The 15,970-nt window shown below is 51.0% G+C and overlaps 2 protein-coding genes across 2 annotated transcripts in view; one reads left to right on the top strand and one right to left on the bottom strand.

Moving 5' to 3' along the window:
- Positions 1–12,904, top strand: part of shkbp1 (SH3KBP1 binding protein 1) — a 20,860-nt gene extending 7,956 nt beyond the window's left edge. Inside the window, exons 10-19 of the mRNA XM_055663561.1 lie at positions 70–94; positions 138–253; positions 1,691–1,778; positions 3,840–3,956; positions 6,712–6,882; positions 7,903–8,058; positions 9,412–9,508; positions 10,406–10,590; positions 11,484–11,616; positions 12,297–12,904. Coding sequence (XP_055519536.1) covers positions 70–94; positions 138–253; positions 1,691–1,778; positions 3,840–3,956; positions 6,712–6,882; positions 7,903–8,058; positions 9,412–9,508; positions 10,406–10,590; positions 11,484–11,616; positions 12,297–12,861 — 1,653 coding nt within the window. The 3' untranslated portion in view covers positions 12,862–12,904. The remainder of the gene's footprint in view (positions 1–69; positions 95–137; positions 254–1,690; positions 1,779–3,839; positions 3,957–6,711; positions 6,883–7,902; positions 8,059–9,411; positions 9,509–10,405; positions 10,591–11,483; positions 11,617–12,296) is intronic.
- A 1,902-nt stretch (positions 12,905–14,806) lies between these two features.
- The window catches only part of LOC129714041 (latent-transforming growth factor beta-binding protein 4-like), a 43,819-nt gene continuing 42,655 nt past the window's right edge, over positions 14,807–15,970 (bottom strand). Inside the window, 1 exon segment of the mRNA XM_055663499.1 lies at positions 14,807–15,551. Within this exon segment, the coding sequence (XP_055519474.1) occupies positions 15,382–15,551 (170 nt within the window). The 3' untranslated portion in view covers positions 14,807–15,381.

Raw genomic sequence — 15,970 nt, 5'->3', positions numbered from 1 at the left:
ATGATGTAGAGAGATAAAGAACATTGTGCTAAAAAGTAACTGGCCGTTGGTAGCTGTTTGTTGGGTGAGAACGAGGGGTTGGGTCAAGAGATGGGTTTGTAAAGTCCTGCACCTTGCTCTGTATGTACTCTCTGCAGGAACCTTCACTCTGGGACCACCACTGGAGGACTTGTTCTTTGTGGGGAATCAACTCATCGCAACCAGTCACACCGGCAGAGTTGGAGTGTGGAATGCAGTCACCAAGCATTGGCAGGTAATGTATTTAAGAAGGAACTGCAGATGCTGGAAAATCGAAGGTACACAAAAATGCTGGAGAAACTCAGCGGGTGAGGGAGCGTCTATAGAGCGAAGGAAATAGGCAACGTTTCGGGACGAAACCCAAAGGAAATAGGCAACGTTTCGGGCCGAAACCCAAAGGAAATAGGCAACGTTTCGGGCCGAAACCCAAAGGAAATAGGCAACGTTTCGGGTCGAAACCCAAAGGAAATAGGCAACGTTTCGGGTCGAAACACGAAGGAAATAGGCAACATTTCGGGACGAAACACAAAGGAAATAGGCAACGTTTCGGGTCGAAACCCAAAGGAAATAGGCAACGTTTCGGGTCGAAACACGAAGGAAATAGGCAACGTTTCGGGACGAAACACAAAGGAAATAGGCAACATTTCGGGACGAAACCCAAAGGAAATAGGCAACGTTTCGGGTCGAAACCCAAAGGAAATAGGCAACGTTTCGGGTCGAAACCCAAAGGAAATAGGCAACGTTTCGGGACGAAACCCAAAGGAAATAGGCAATGTTTCGGGTCGAAACCCGAAGGGTTTCGGGACGAAACGTTGCCTATTTCCTTCACTCCATAGATGCTGCTGCACCCAGCATTTTTGTCTACCTATGGGCAGGTAATTGATCTTCAAACCCTAAAAAATAACAAGGTCGCCAGAGTAGACTTGATGGGCCGAATGGCCTAATTCTGCTCCTATCACTTTTGAACGTAGCCAGTCGGTGTGTATCCATTCTCAGATTCCCTCTCCCTCCCCACCCTTGCCCTTTGTTGTGTGTGTGTTTCTACTGCCCCACCCCCCCCCCCCCCCCCCCCAACCTCCATGTACCCACCCTGCCCCCACCACCCCCCAGCCGTGTTTCTGATTCAGATTCAGATTCAGATTCAATTTTAATTGTCATTGTCAGTGTACAGTACAGAGACAACGAAATGCATTTAGCATCTCCCTGGAAGAGCGACATAGCAAATGATTTGAATAAATAATAATAAATGTCCGGGGGGGGGGGGTGGTGATTGGCAGTCACCGAGGTACGTTGTTGAGTAGAGTGACAGCCACCGGGAAGAAGCTGTTCCTCGACCTGCTGGTTCGGCAACGGAGAGACCTGTAGCGCCTCCCGGATGGTAGGAGGGTAAACAGTCCATGGTTGGGGTGAGAGCAGTCCTTGGCGATGCTGAGCGCCCTCCGCAGACAACGCTTGCTTTGGACAGACTCAATGGAGGGGAGCGAGGAACCGGTGATGCGTTGGGCAATTTTCACCACCCTCTCCAATGCCTTCCGGTCGGAGACAGAGCAGTTGCCATACCATACTGTGATGCAGTTGGTAAGGATGCTCTCGATGGTGCAGCGGTAGAAGTTCACCAGGATCTGAGGAGACAGATGGACCTTCTTCTGACCATGTTCCTCTCCTTTGACAGATCCAGGATGTGGTCCCTATAAATAGTTATGACACAGCAGGTTCTCTCCTGATCCTGGGCTGCAACAATGGATCGATCTACTACATCGGTGAGTGACCTCCTGGGCCGTTCCACGTTACTGAGCACCATCCGTATATATTTTACCCGGATGCATCACAGAACGGTTTGGGAACAGCTCAATCCAAGACCGACACAGCCCAGACCATCTACACAAACCAACCTCCCTTCCACAAGAACAGCACCTCATATTTTGTTTGGATAGTTTGCACCCTGGCAGATGAACCTTAACTTTGCTGACTTCACATAGTCTCTCCCTCTCTCTCCATCCCCTCCCCCTTCCCATTTCTCCCACTAGTCTCACTTGGTTTATACTCTCTAGAATTTAGAAGATTGAGAGGGGATCTTATAGAAACTTACAAAATTCTTAAGGGGTTGGACAGGCTAGATGCAGGAAGATTGTTCCCGATGTTGGGGAAGTCCAGGACAAGGGGTCACAGCTTAAGGATAAGGGGGAAATCCTTTAAAACCGAGATGAGAAGAACTTTTTTCACACAGAGAGTGGTGAATCTCTGGAACACTCTGCCACAGAGGGTAGTTGAGGCCAGTTCATTGGCTATATTTAAGAGGGAGTTAGATGTGGCCCTTGTGGCTAAGGGGATCAGAGGGTATGGAGAGAAGGCAGGTACGAGATACTGAGTTGGATGATCAGCCATGATCATATTGAATGGCGGTGCAGGCTCAAAGGGCCGAATGGCCTCTACTCCTGCACCTATTGTCTATGTTTCTATGCCTCCGACTACATTCTATCTCTCACCAGCCCACTCCCCCGACATCAGTCTGAAGAAGGGTCTCGACCCGAAACGTCACCCATTCCTTCTCTCCAGAGATGCTGCCTGTCCCGCTGAGTTACTCCAGCATTTTGTGTCTCCCTTCCATTGACTCCATCTACACCTCACGCTGCCTCGGCAAGGCCAGCAGCATCATCAAGGACCAGTCTCACCCCCCGGCCACTCCCTCTTCTCCCCTCTCCCATCGGGCAAGAGGTACAGAAGTGTGAAAACAAACGCACACACCTCCAGATTCAGGGACAGTTTCTTCCCGGCTGTTATCAGGCAACTGAACCATCCTACCACAACTAGAGAGCAGTGCTGAACTACTATCTACCTCATTGGTGACCCTCGGACTATCCTTGATCGGACTTTACCTTGCACTAAACGTTATTCCCTTTATCATGTATCTGTACACTGTGGACGGCTCGATTGTAATCATGTATTGTCTTTCCGCTGACTGGTTAGCACGCAACAGAAGCTTTTCACTGTACCTCGGTACACGTGACAATAAACTCAACTGAACTGTAATAAGAAAGAACTGCAGGTGCTGGTTTATACCAAAGATAGACACAGAGTGCTGGAGTAACTCAGCGGGTCAGGCAGCATCTGTGGAGAACATGGATAGGTGACGTTTCACAGAGTGCTGGAGTAACTCAGCGGGTGCAGCAGCATCTATGGAGCTAAGGAAATAGGCAACGTTTCGGGCCGAAACCCTTCCGGGTTTCGACCCGAAACGTTGCCTATTTCCAGAAGGGTTTCGGCCCGAAACGTTGCCTATTTCCTTAGCTCCATAGATGCTGCTGCACCATAACTCAGTGGGTCAGGCAGCATCTGTGGAGAACATGGATAGGTGACGTTTCACAGAGTGCTGGAGTAACTCAGCGGGTCAGGCAGCATCTGTGGAGAACATGGATAGGTGACGTTTCACAGAGTGCTGGAGTAACTCAGCGGGTCAGGCAGCATCTGTGGAGAACATGGATAGGTGACGTTTCACAGTGTGCTGGAGTAACTCAGTGGGTCAGGCAGCATCTGTGGAGAACATGGACAGGTGACGTTTCACGGTGTGCTGGAGTAACTCAGTGGGTCAGGCAGCATCTGTGGAGAACATGGATAGGTGACGTTTCACAGAGTGCTGGAGTAACTCAGCGGGTGCAGCAGCATCTGTGGAGAACGGGAGATAGTTTGTGGGTCGGGACCCTTCTTCAGACTAATTGTAATTGGGGAAGTGGGGAACAAAACTGGAAAGCGAAAGGGGGAAAAAAACAGGAAACATAGGTTAAAGGTGTGATCCTTACGATAGATTGTTGTTTGTTTTACAGATGTGCAGAAGTTCCCGCTGAGGATTAAGGACAATGATCTACTGGTGACAGAACTTTACTGCGATCCATCTGAAGATGCTGTCACTGCCCTTAGTGTCTACCTCACCCCAAAGACCAGTAAGTCCCAGTGTGTATCGTTGCTTACGGCTAATCAACCTTCCAATTTAACGGGCGGCACGGTGGCGCTGCGGGTAGAGTTGCTGCCTCACAGCGGGTTCGATCCCAACTACGGGTGCTGTCTGTACGGAGTTTGCACGTTCTCCCCGTGACCTGCGTGGGTTTTCTCCAAGATCTTCGGTTTCCTCCGACACTCCAAAGACGTACAGGTTTAGAAACATAGAAACATAGAAATTAGGTGCAGGAGTAGAGGCCATTCGGCCCTTCGAGCCTGCACCATTCGCCATTCAATATGATCATGGCTGATCATCCAACTCAGTATCCCGTACCTGCCTTCTCTCCATACCCCCTGATCCCCTTAGCCACAAGGGCCACATCTAACTCCCTCTTAAATATAGCCAATGAACTGTGGCCTCAACTACCCTCTGCGGCAGAGAATTCCAGAGATTCACCACTCTCTGTGTGAAAAAAGTTCTTCTCATCTCGGTTTTAAAGGATTTCCCCCTTATCCTTAAGCTGTGACCCCTTGTCCTGGACAGGGTTTGTAGGTTAATTGGCGTGGTGTAAATGTAAATTGTCCCCTAGTGTGTGTAGGATAGTGTTAGTGTGCGGGGATCGCTGGTCGGTGCGGACCCGGTACTCCAGCACTTTGTATCTATCTTCCGGTTAAATCAGCATCTGCAGTTCCTTCCATCAGGGGCTTTAATGTCAGAAATCCCGTGAGTAGTTTACTCAAATCCTTTAGTTTAGTTTAGAGATACAGCGCGGAAACAGGCCCTTCGACCCACCGAGTCCGTGCCGACCAGCGATCCCCGCACACTAACACTATCCTACACACACTAGGGACAATTTATAGTTATACCAAGCCAATTCACCTACAAACCTGCACGTCTTTGGGAGGAAACCAGTGACCCTGGAGAAAACCCACGCAGGTCAGGGGGAGAACGTGCAAACTCCGTATAGACAGCACCCGTAGTCGGGATCGAACCCGGGTCTCTGGCGCTGTGAGGCAGCAACTAAGGTCACAAGGAGTGGGAGTAGAATTCAGATTCAGATTCAATTTTAATTGTCATTGTCAGTGTAAGAATGTTTAGAATGTTTAACATAGAAACATAGAAATTAGGTGCAGGAGTAGAGGCCATTCGGCCCATCGAGCCTGCACCGCCATTCAATATGATCATGGCTGATCATCCAACTCAGTATCCCGTACCTGCCTTCTCTCCATACCCCCTGATCCCCTTAGCCACAAGGGCCACATCTAACTCCCTCTTAAATATAGCCAATGAACTGTGGCCTCAACTACCCTCTGTGGCAGAGAGTTCCAGAGATTCACCACTCTCTGCGTGAAAAAAGTTCTCCTCATCTCGGTTTTAAAGGATTTCCCCTTTATCCTTAAGCTGTGACCCCTTGTCCTGGACTTCCCTAACATCGGGAACAATCTTCCTGCATCTAGCCTGTCCAACCCCTTAAGAATTTTGTAAGTTTCTATAAGATCCCCTCTCAATCTTCTAAATTCTAGAGAGTATAAACCAAGTCTATCCAGTCTTTCTTCATAAGAATTGGACCATTCGGCCCATCAAGTCTACTCCACCATTCAATCATGGCTGATCTATCTCTCCCTCCTAACCCCATTCTCCTGCCTTCTCCCCATAACCCCTGACACCCGCACTGATCAACAATCTATCTATCGCTGTCGCTGAGACCCCGTGCCGTCCTGCCTGTCAAATTGAAAAGTGACTCTGTGGCGTTGCAGTAAGTCTGATTGGTCGATGGATCAATGATCCCGCATGTTGGACCCTGACGATCAATAAATCACTGACCTTCAGCTTGCATGAAGAGTTCCGTACGAGTTGTGGATCTGGCAGCATCAATGGAGGGAATGAACGGGCCTCGTCTCGAAGGGTTTGGGATCCAGCGCTGCCAATTTAGCCGGTGACTCAATTTTGTCATTTTACTGGAAATTGTCTGTTTAACTCCGACACTACATGTGGTCTCTCCCTCTCCCCCTCTCCTCCCCCCCCCCCAACCTCCCTCTCTCCCCCTCGCTCTTTCTCTCTCCCTCTCTTTCTCCCTCCCTCTCCCTTTCTCTCTCCCTCTCCCTTTCTCTCCCCCCCTCTCCCTCTCCCCCCCTCTCTTTCTCTCCCCCTCTCTTTCTCTCCCCCTCTCTTTCTCTCCCCCCTCTCTTTCTCTCCCCCCCTCTCCTTCTCTCCCCCCCTCTCCATTTCTCCCCCCCCTCTTTCTTTCTCTCCCCCTCTCCCTTTCTCTCCCCCCCTCTCCTCCATTTCTCTCCCCCTCTCTCTCTTCCCTCTCCTCTTCTCTCCCCCCTCTCTCTCTCTCTCCACTTCTCTCCTCTCTCTCCCTCTCTCCCCCTCTCTCTTTCTCTCCTCTCCTCTCTCTCTCTCCCTCTCTCCTCTCCCTCCTTTTCTCTCTCCCCTCTTTCTCTCCCCCTCTCTTTCTCTCCCCCCTCTCTTTCTCTCTCCCCCCTCTTTCTCTCTCTCCCCCTCTCTTTCTCTCTCTCCCCTCTCTTTCTCTCTCCCCCTCTCTTTCTCTCCCTCTCTCATTCTCTCTCTCCCTCTCCCTTTCTCTCCCATTTCTCTCCCTTTCTCTCCCTCCTCTCCCTTTCTCTCTCCCTCTCCCTCCCTCTCTTTCTCCCCCTCTCATTCTCCCCTCCCTCTCTCTTCTCCTCCCCCTCTCCCCCTCTCCCTTTCTCTCCTCCTCTCTATTTTCCTTCCCCCCCTCTCTCTCTGTCTGACAGGTGACAGTGGGAACTGGATAGAGATTGCGTATGGGACCAGCAGTGGAACGGTGCGTGTGATAGTTCAGCACCCTGAGACGGTGGGGTCAGGGCCGCAGCTATTCCAGACGTTCAGTGTCCACCGCAGCCCCATCACAAAGATCAGGCTGTCAGAACGTAACCTCATCTCAGGTACGCAATCATCTCCCCCCGGATAGATAGACCCTCTTTGATCGAGGACCAGAGGTCATGGGTTTAAGGTGAGGAGGAGGTGAAAGATAGGAATCTGAGGGGCAGCTTTTCCACACAAGGGGTGGTGGGTGTACGGAACGAGCTGCCGGAGGAGGTGGTTGAGGCTGGGACTATGGGAATGTTTAAGATGCATTTAGACAGGTACATGGATAGGACGGGTTTGGAGGGATATGGACCACAGTCAGGAGGATGAGATGGCTTCCTCTTATCCCAGCCATCCCTCTGATGCCTGGGATAAGAGGAGTGTCCCATCTAGAGAGGATAGGCACCTTTTTTCAGGTGGTGCAGTGGGTAGAGCTGCTGCCTCACAGCGCCAGAGACCCAGGTTCGATCCTGACCACGGGTGCTGTCTGTACGGAGTTTGCACGTTCTCCCCGTGACCCATGTGTTTTCTCCGGGATCTCCCAGGTCCTCCCACACTCCAAAGACGTACAGTTTGTAATTTAATTGGCTTTGGTGTAAATTATAAATTGTCCTTGGTGTGTGTGTGTGTGTGTGTGTGTGTAGGATAGTGCATGTGTACGGGGATCGCTGGTCGGCGCGGACTCGATGGGCCGAAGGGCCTGTTTCGGCAGCTCTCTGCCACCGTGACGCCCGTGTATTGTTGAGGCAACTGGTGTTGCCAGTGTTTCACCAGCTGCAACGTACGGTCAGGCAAACGCCTCCGTTGCCATGCTGTGAAAACGGAGAGGATGAGAAGGAGTTTCTTCCCGGAGGCCATTCGGACTGTAAACTCCTACCTCACCAGGGACCAACTTTAATGTACCATCCTACTGTTTTTTTTAATGAATTGCTGTTTTTTTAACTTTCTTCCCTCAAATATGTGATTCTGTCCCATTCTGTTTGTTTTTTTTTTGCACAATTCGCGAGCATTGCAACTTTTAATTCCACTGCACATCTCGTATGTGTATGTGACAAATAAACTTGACTTGACTTGCTGTTATTGTGCCGTCCGCTCAGTCTGTGGCGACAACAACCATGTGAGGACGTGGACCGTGACCAGGTTCCGGGGAATGATCTCTACGCAACCGGGATCAACGCCGCTCGCGTCCTTCAAAATACTCTCCCTGGAGGACCTGGACGGGCATAGTGGCTGCCCGGCGGGACTGGACATCGGTGAGTTCCCGCAGCAGAATTAGGCCATTCGGCCCATCAATAGATAGCAGTGGAGGCCAATTCACTGGATGTTTTCAAGAGAGAGTTAGTTCTCTTTTTCGCTTTTTATCTTTTGTTCTTTTAAACATTTAATTATATTTACATAGAGACCGGGAGGTCTATATTCAATGTGTATTTTAATACTGGACTCATATTTAGGTTCTACATGTTATTAATGTAACCCTGTTCCCTATGTATCAATATCATTGTATTTTTGGAAAATAACTAATAAAAAGATTTTAAAAAGATATAGCTCTTAGGGCTAACGAAATTATGGGGAGAAAACAGGAATTGGGTACTGATTATGGATGATCAGCCATGATCATATTGAATGGCAGTACTGGCTCGAAGGGCCGAATGGCCTCTACTCCTGCACCTATTTTCTATGTTTCCCCCCGTTAGACTTTCCAAAATGCAACACCTGACATTTCTGTGCATTGAATTCCATCAACTATTCCTCTACCACCTGGCCAATCGATCAAGATCCAAAACGACCCACTTTAGTGTTATCTGCAAACTTGCTATCCTTGCCATCCAAATCATTGATGTAGATGACAAACAGGAACAAGCCCTGAGGTACACCACTAGTCACAGGCCTCCAGTCCGAGAAGCAACCTTCCTCCATCCATGGAGCCAATTTCCTATCCATTCAGCTATCTCTCCTTGGATCCCATGGGATCTAACCTTCCAGAGCAGCCTACCATGTGGAATCTTGTCGAATGCCTTGTTGGGACTTGATCTATACTCCTGTCTCCATCCCCTCCCACCTCCCCTTTCCCAGTTCTCCCACTAGTCTTAAAGCCCCCGTCCCACTTGGGAAACCTGGACAGAAACCTCTGGAGACTTTGCGCCCCACCCAAGGTTTCCGTGCGGTTCCCGGAGGTTGCAGGTGGTTCCCGGAGGTTGCAGGTGGTTGCCGGAGGTTGCAGGTGGTTGCCGGAGGTTGCAGGTGGTTGCCGGAGGTTGCAGGTGGTTCCCAGAGGTTCCAGGTGGTTCCCGGAGGTTGCAGGTGGTTGCAGGTAGTGGAAGCAGGTAGGGAGACTGACAAAAACCTCCGGGAACCGCACGGAAACCTTGGGTGGGGCTCAAAGTCTCCAGAGGTTTCCGTTCAGGTTTCCTAAGTGGGACAGAGGCATTAGTGTCTCCAACTACATTCTATCTCTGTACCGTCCACTCCTCTGACATCCGTCTGTAGAAGGGTCTCGACCTGAAACGTCACCCACTCCTTCTCTCCAGAGATGTTGATGCTGCCTGTCCTGCTGAGTTACTCCAGCATTTTGTATCTCCCTTCTACTCTTGTCTCTCCTTGTCCAGGGCCATTCGGAGATCGGGACGAGGAGCAGGTGTTCGTTCAGAAGGTCGTCCCTGACACCAGTCAGCTGTTTGTGCGCTTGTCCTCCACGGGCAGGAGGTAAATCCCCAAACCCCCCCCCAGATGGGAATGTTGCCTTGTGTGTCCCACACATCTAGAGGCTGCAGGGGTCTGGTGAAGTTCAACCGGGAGCAGCGGTGATTGGTGTGGGAGGTCAGTGAGTCCATCGTGACCTCTGATGGAGAGGTTGAATGTGGAGCTGGTCAAGAGGTCAGGACTGGAGGGGAGTCCACCTTCATGGGATAGGAGCAGAATTAGGCCATTCGACCCATCAGGTCTACTCTGCCATTCAATCATGGCTGATTTATCTTTCCCTCTCAACCCCATTCTCCTGCCTTCTCCCCATAGCCCGTACTAACATAGAAACATAGAAAATAGGTGCAGGAGGAGGCCATTCGGCCCTTCGAGCCAGCGCTGCCATTCATGGCTGATCGTCCCCTATCAATAACCCGTGCTATTGATATAATCAAGAATCTATCTATCTCCACCTTAAAAATATCCATTGATATGGTCAAATTCTGGTCTTATTACTTAGAAGGATGAGGGGGGGGCCTCATTGAAACTTACCGAATAGTGAAAGGCCTGGATAGAGTGGATGTGGAGAGGATGTTTCCACTAATGGGAGAGTCTAGGACTAGAGGTCACAGCAGCAGAATTAAAGGACATTCCTTTAGGAAGGAGATGAGGAGGAATTTCTTTAGTCAGAGGGTGGTGAATCTGTGGAATTCTTTGCCACAGACGGCTGTGGAGGCCACAAGTCAGTGGATATTTTGAAGGCAGAGATAGATAGATTCTTGATTAGTGCGGGTGTCAGGGGTTATGGGGAGAAGGCAGGAGAATGGGGTTAGGAGGGAGAGATAGATCAGCCATGATTGAATGGTGGAGTAGGCTAGATGGGCCGAATGGCCTAATTCTGCTGCTATCATGTGCCCCCAGGATCTGTGAGATCCGCTCCGTCGACGGCGTGTCCATCACGGCATTCACTGTCCATGAGTGTGAGGGGTCAAGCCGCATCAGCTCTCGGGCCAGACGTTTCCTCTTCACCGGTCACTCCAACGGCAGCATTCAGATGTGGGACTTGACCACAGCGATGGAGGCCACCAGCAGGGCAGCAACAGGAGGTAAGACAGGGGGGTGGGGGTGGTGAATGGTGGACTGAGCAGTCTGGTGTAAAGAACGACAAACTAGACCCTTCACTCCAAGATATGGGGCCCAGTGCAAATTGGACCAACTTCCCCCTCCCTCCATCTCTCCCCGTCCGAGGTCTCCGACCACTCTGACTGAGCCCTCATTGACCACTCTGACTGACCCCTCATTGACCACCACTCTGACTGAGCCCTCATTGACCACTCTGACTGAGCCCTCATTGACCACTCTGACTGAGCCCCTCTCATGGCTAACAATGATCTACTCTACACATTCCTTGAGCCACATCCACTTTGATGTCACATTTTCACACCTTCCCCGTCCTTATCTCTGTGTCTCCCTCTCCCCTGACTCTCAGTCTGGACCAGAAACGTCACCTATTCCTTCTCTCCAGAGATGCATTGTTACTCCAGCACTTTGTGTCTATCCTCAGTGTAAAGCAGCATCTGCAGTTCCTTCCTGCGCCATCGCGAGTGTTTGTGCGTGGGGACCCTGTGTTTGTGCGTGGGGACCGCGTGTTTGTGCGTGGGGACCCTGTGTTTGTGCGTGGGGACCGTGTGTTTGTGCGTGGGGACCCTGTGTTTGTGCGTGGGGACCGTGTGTTTGTGCGTGGGGACCGTGTGTTTGTGCGTGGGGACCCTGTGTTTGCGTGGGGACCGCGTGTTTGTGCGTGGGGACCCTGTGTTTGTGCGTGGGGACCACGTGTTTGTGCGTGGGGACCGCGTGTTTGTGCGTGGGGACCCCGTGTTTGTGCGTGTGTTGTGCGTGGGGACCGCGTGTTTGTGCGTGGGGACCCCGTGTTTGTGCGTGGGGACCCCGTGTTTGCGCGTGGACCGCGTATTAACGTTGGAACTCTGTGCCGTGACAGAGCTGGGCGGCCCCACGGAACAGGAACTGCTACAACAACTGGAGCAATGTGACCTGACGCTGACCCGCACTCCGGACATGAGCCCGGCCTCCTCATTGACCCAAGCCTCCACACTGCACCTGACCGCCTCCAGGTAACTCCGCCAATGTCCACAGGGCAGCTCTGCAGTTACACCTTTGTTTCACGATACACAGAGTCCGTGCCGACCTGCGATCCCTACACACCAGGGTCAATGTGTATCTATCCCAAGTCAATTAACTGTGCTGACCAGCTGTCACCCCGCGCACTAGCAGCAGCACTAACACATGCACGCGCACACGCACACACACACACGCACACACACGCACGCACACACACGCACGCACACACACGCACGCACACACACGCACACACACATGCACACACACACGCACACACACACACACACACGCACGCACACACGCGCACACACACACGCACACACACACACGCACACACACGCATGCACATACATGCACACACACACACGGGCACACACATGCACACGCACACGCACACACACACTAGGAACATTTTGCACAATTTTACCGAAGCCAATTACCCTACAAACCCGCAACAGGAAAAAAACCGCACGCAGGTCACGGGGAGAACGTGCAAACTCCGTATAGACAGCACCAGTAGTCGGGATGGACAACCCGGGTGGAACCCGGGTCTCCGGCGCTGTAAACCAGCAACTCTACCGCTGCGCCACCGTGCCGCCCGTGACTTTGCGAGCAAATATCAAGGATCGCACCCGTCTCTCGTTGAAATTCTTTCCGTTTGTTTTTGATACAGCCAGTTTCTCGTGAGCGACGGGTTCAAGGAGAAGGTGCTACGGAGCGGAGCAGGGGGACGTCGGATGGACAGTCCCATGTTGGCCAGACAGCGGGACGCATCGCCCAGCTTGACCAGTCTGCAGTCGTCTGTCACCGGTCAAACATCGCTGGGGAGAGGCGATGTCAGCTCCTGGATCGGGCCGGGACTGGCAGCTGCCGCTGAGGGAAGGCTCCACCGATCTCCGCACCAGGGAGAAGGTCTGGGAGCAGCCGAGATGGAAGGCAGGTTGGGGCAGAGGGGCAGCTTTGTGGAGCGGTGCCAGGAACTAGCCAGGACCACCGAGTTTGGGGCGCTGGACCCGCGCTGGGTGGGCTACGAGCCGGACCGAAGGAACTCGACAACGGGCAGAGCCCCGAGTGAATGCGGCTCGTCGGAGGGTGCGGTGATTGGAGCTGCCGCTCCCACCACAGCCGGCACATCTGCCAACCCAACACACGAACCTCAGCCGGCCGAGAGTCCACTCGGCCCATCCACCGAGTTACCCGCTCCATCCCGGGTCAGGATGAACGAGACCTCATTCTGAAACAATCTGACCCTTGACCCTCACCGCCACTCCGGACATTCGTTGACGGGTCATCGCCCCTCACCTTTGACCTGGGTTTTGGAGTCTTTCAGTTTGGATGTGAAGCAGCGAACTCTGACCTGTACATCGGTGACCCGAACCCTGACCTTAGCCCCAGACCACAGTGGTGGAAAGGAATGTCCAGTGGGAGGTGAATGCACAGCAGAGGGCATTTTGTCCCACTGTCCACTGGACGATGACCGATTGCCAGGTCCAGAGGCTGGTTCCAGCTGGATCTGGATCTGAGTTGAACAGTCAATGACTAGATGAGAGATTGAGGAATGTGTTCCAGGGATGGTCGGCTTGCTGCCACCACCTCCTGCTTTTGCTGTTACATTAAATTGACGAGTTTGCAGATACAAGCCTGGCTTGGCCACAATTTCCTCACGGGTCAACGGTCCAACTGCGGAGCCACTTCAGAGAGCTAGTCCTTTGCTCAGTCTTTCCAGTCTCTTCTAATGCAAACCCTCAGAGTCATAGAGTGAGTGATACAGTGTGGAAACAGGCCCTTCACCCCAACTGACCAACATGTCCCATCTACACTAGTCCCACCTTGGCCCCATCTACACTAGTCCCACCTGCCTGCGCTTGGCCCATATCCCTCCAAACCTGTCCTATCCAAGTACCTGTCTAACTGTTTCTTAAACAAAGGGATAGGTCATCGCCCCCCTCAGATTTCCCCCTTAAGGATAAGGGGGATATCCTTTAAAACCGAGATGAGGAGAACTTTTTTCACACAGAGAGTGGTGAATCTCTGGAATTCTCTGCCACAGAGGGTAGTTGAGGCCAGTTCATTGGCTATATTTAAGAGGGAGTTAGATGTGGCCCTTGTGGCTAAGGGGATCAGGGGGTATGGAGAGAAGGCAGGTACGGGATACTGAGTTGGATGATCAGCCATGATCATATTGAATGGCGAATGGTGCAGGCTCGAAGGACCGAATGGCCTCTACTCCTGCACCTAATTTCTATGTTTCATGCTGAACAAACTGGACAATAACATGCGGCGATGTGGAATTGTCCAACTTGGCGGGAAGAATTTGAATTAGTCTAGTAGAGGTGGATAGATTCTTGATTAGTGCGGGTGTCAGGGGTTATGGGGAGAAGGCAGGAGAATGGGGTTAGAAGGGAGAGATAGATCAGCCGTGATTGGAATGGCAGAGTAGACTTGATGGGCCGAATGGCCTAATTCTGCTCCTATCACTTATGACCTAAGATGTGGTTTAGAAACACCGGATAGCAAATTTTTAACACCTGCATTGTGTGTGTGAAAAAAAAGAGTATAATTCAGCAATTATGTTTTGTCTTTTAATGTGAGGTGGTTAACAAAGTAGACTGTACATGAGGCTAGAAAGATGCCCACATCCTTTTTATAAACATACAAAAGATGTAGCATTATAGTGAGATCATATTCAGACAAGTGACAAAGTTGGTGTGAATATCCCTCAGTCGTGAACTGTTCTAAATCTGGGATATCCAGAACAATATACGTTACATTATAAGACATTATAAGCACGGTTCATGATAAGACATAATTCAACACCCCAATAGTTACAACTACTGCAGCGGTTGTGTTATTCCTGGACATTCTGTGCCTGCCGCTGGCAAAAACATTGCCTTTCAGAATTTTTAAGAAGGAACTGCAGATGCTGGAAAAGACTAATAAAATGCTGGAGTAACTCAGCGGGTGGGGCAACATCTATGGGGAAAATGAATAGGTGACGTTTCGGATCCAGGCCCTTCTTGAGAATTTTTGCTGAGTATCTTGATCTTTAGTTTAGTTTTGAGATACAGCGCTGAGACAGGCCCTTCGGCCCCCACAGTCCGTAACTATCCCCTGAACACTAGTCCTATCCTGCACCCAGGACAATTTACAGAAGCCAATTAACCTACAAACCCTTTGGAGTGTGGGAGTGTGGGATGAAACCGGAGCACCCGGAGAAAACCCACGCAGGTCACGGGGAGAACGTGCAAACTCCGTACAGACAGCGGGTCAGCTAATTCAGCGGGTCAGGCAGCATCTCTGGGGAAAAGGAATAGGTGACGTTTCGGGTTGAGACCCTTCTCCAGACTGATCTTTTATTAGTCTGATGTCAAACCGTCACCCATTCCTTCTCTCCAGAGATGCTGCCTGTCCCGCTGAGTTACTCCGGCACTTAGTGTCTTATCTTCAGTGTAAACCAGCATCTGCAGTTCCTTCCCACACACAGGACTGCGTGGAGGATCTCCAGTTTACAATCTGCAGACCCAGATACTATTAATAATTCTGGGCCTTTGAATACAAGCGGTAAACCTCGATCTGCAGAACTGAAGATGTGGCCAATCCTAGTGAAAGGCTGGAGTGCTTTCATGTTATAGGCTGGGCTCCCCCCGTCTCTCTCCATCATCAATTAAATAGCATGAAATAAATACCTCCGGTGCTGATCGTTCGACACTGCGCCCCGTCTGTGAAACACGGAGCTGATTGCAGCTGGATCTCTGGGTTCACAGGCCTGCTGCTGTGACTCTACTCTGGGCAGGTGTGCAGTGGTGGGCTGGCTGTGACAAGACATAGCCCTGTGGGCAGGTGCATCGATACGAACCGCCAGTGTTCACACACCTGCCGTTGATGCACCGCGTGCTGCCGTCCTCTGCTTCATCACACTCATCTATGTCTGACAGGGAAGGAAGGGTGTTACACACCTGTGTTAGGCACATACACCTGTGTTAGACACACACACCTGTGTTAGACACACACACCTGTGTTAGACACACACATCTGTGTTAGACACACACACCTGCGTTAGACACACACACCTGTGTTAGACACATACACCTGTGTTAGACATACCCTGTTAGACATGCACCTGTATTATACATGCACCTGTGTTAGACATCTGTGTTAGGCACATACACATACACCTGTGTTATACATACACCTGTGTTAGACACCTGTGTTATACATACACTATGTGTTAGACACCTGTGTTTTACATACACCTGTGTTATACATACACCTGTGTTAGACATGCACTTGTGTTACACACCTGTGTTAGACATACACCTGTATTACACACCTGGTGTACGTGTAACA

The sequence above is a fragment of the Leucoraja erinacea genome, chromosome 38, assembly GCF_028641065.1.
Source record: "Leucoraja erinacea ecotype New England chromosome 38, Leri_hhj_1, whole genome shotgun sequence".
In the NCBI taxonomy this organism is placed as follows: domain Eukaryota; kingdom Metazoa; phylum Chordata; class Chondrichthyes; order Rajiformes; family Rajidae; genus Leucoraja; species Leucoraja erinaceus.
Note: the sequence above shows the minus strand (reverse complement) of the source record. Positions and strands in the feature narration are given on the sequence as shown.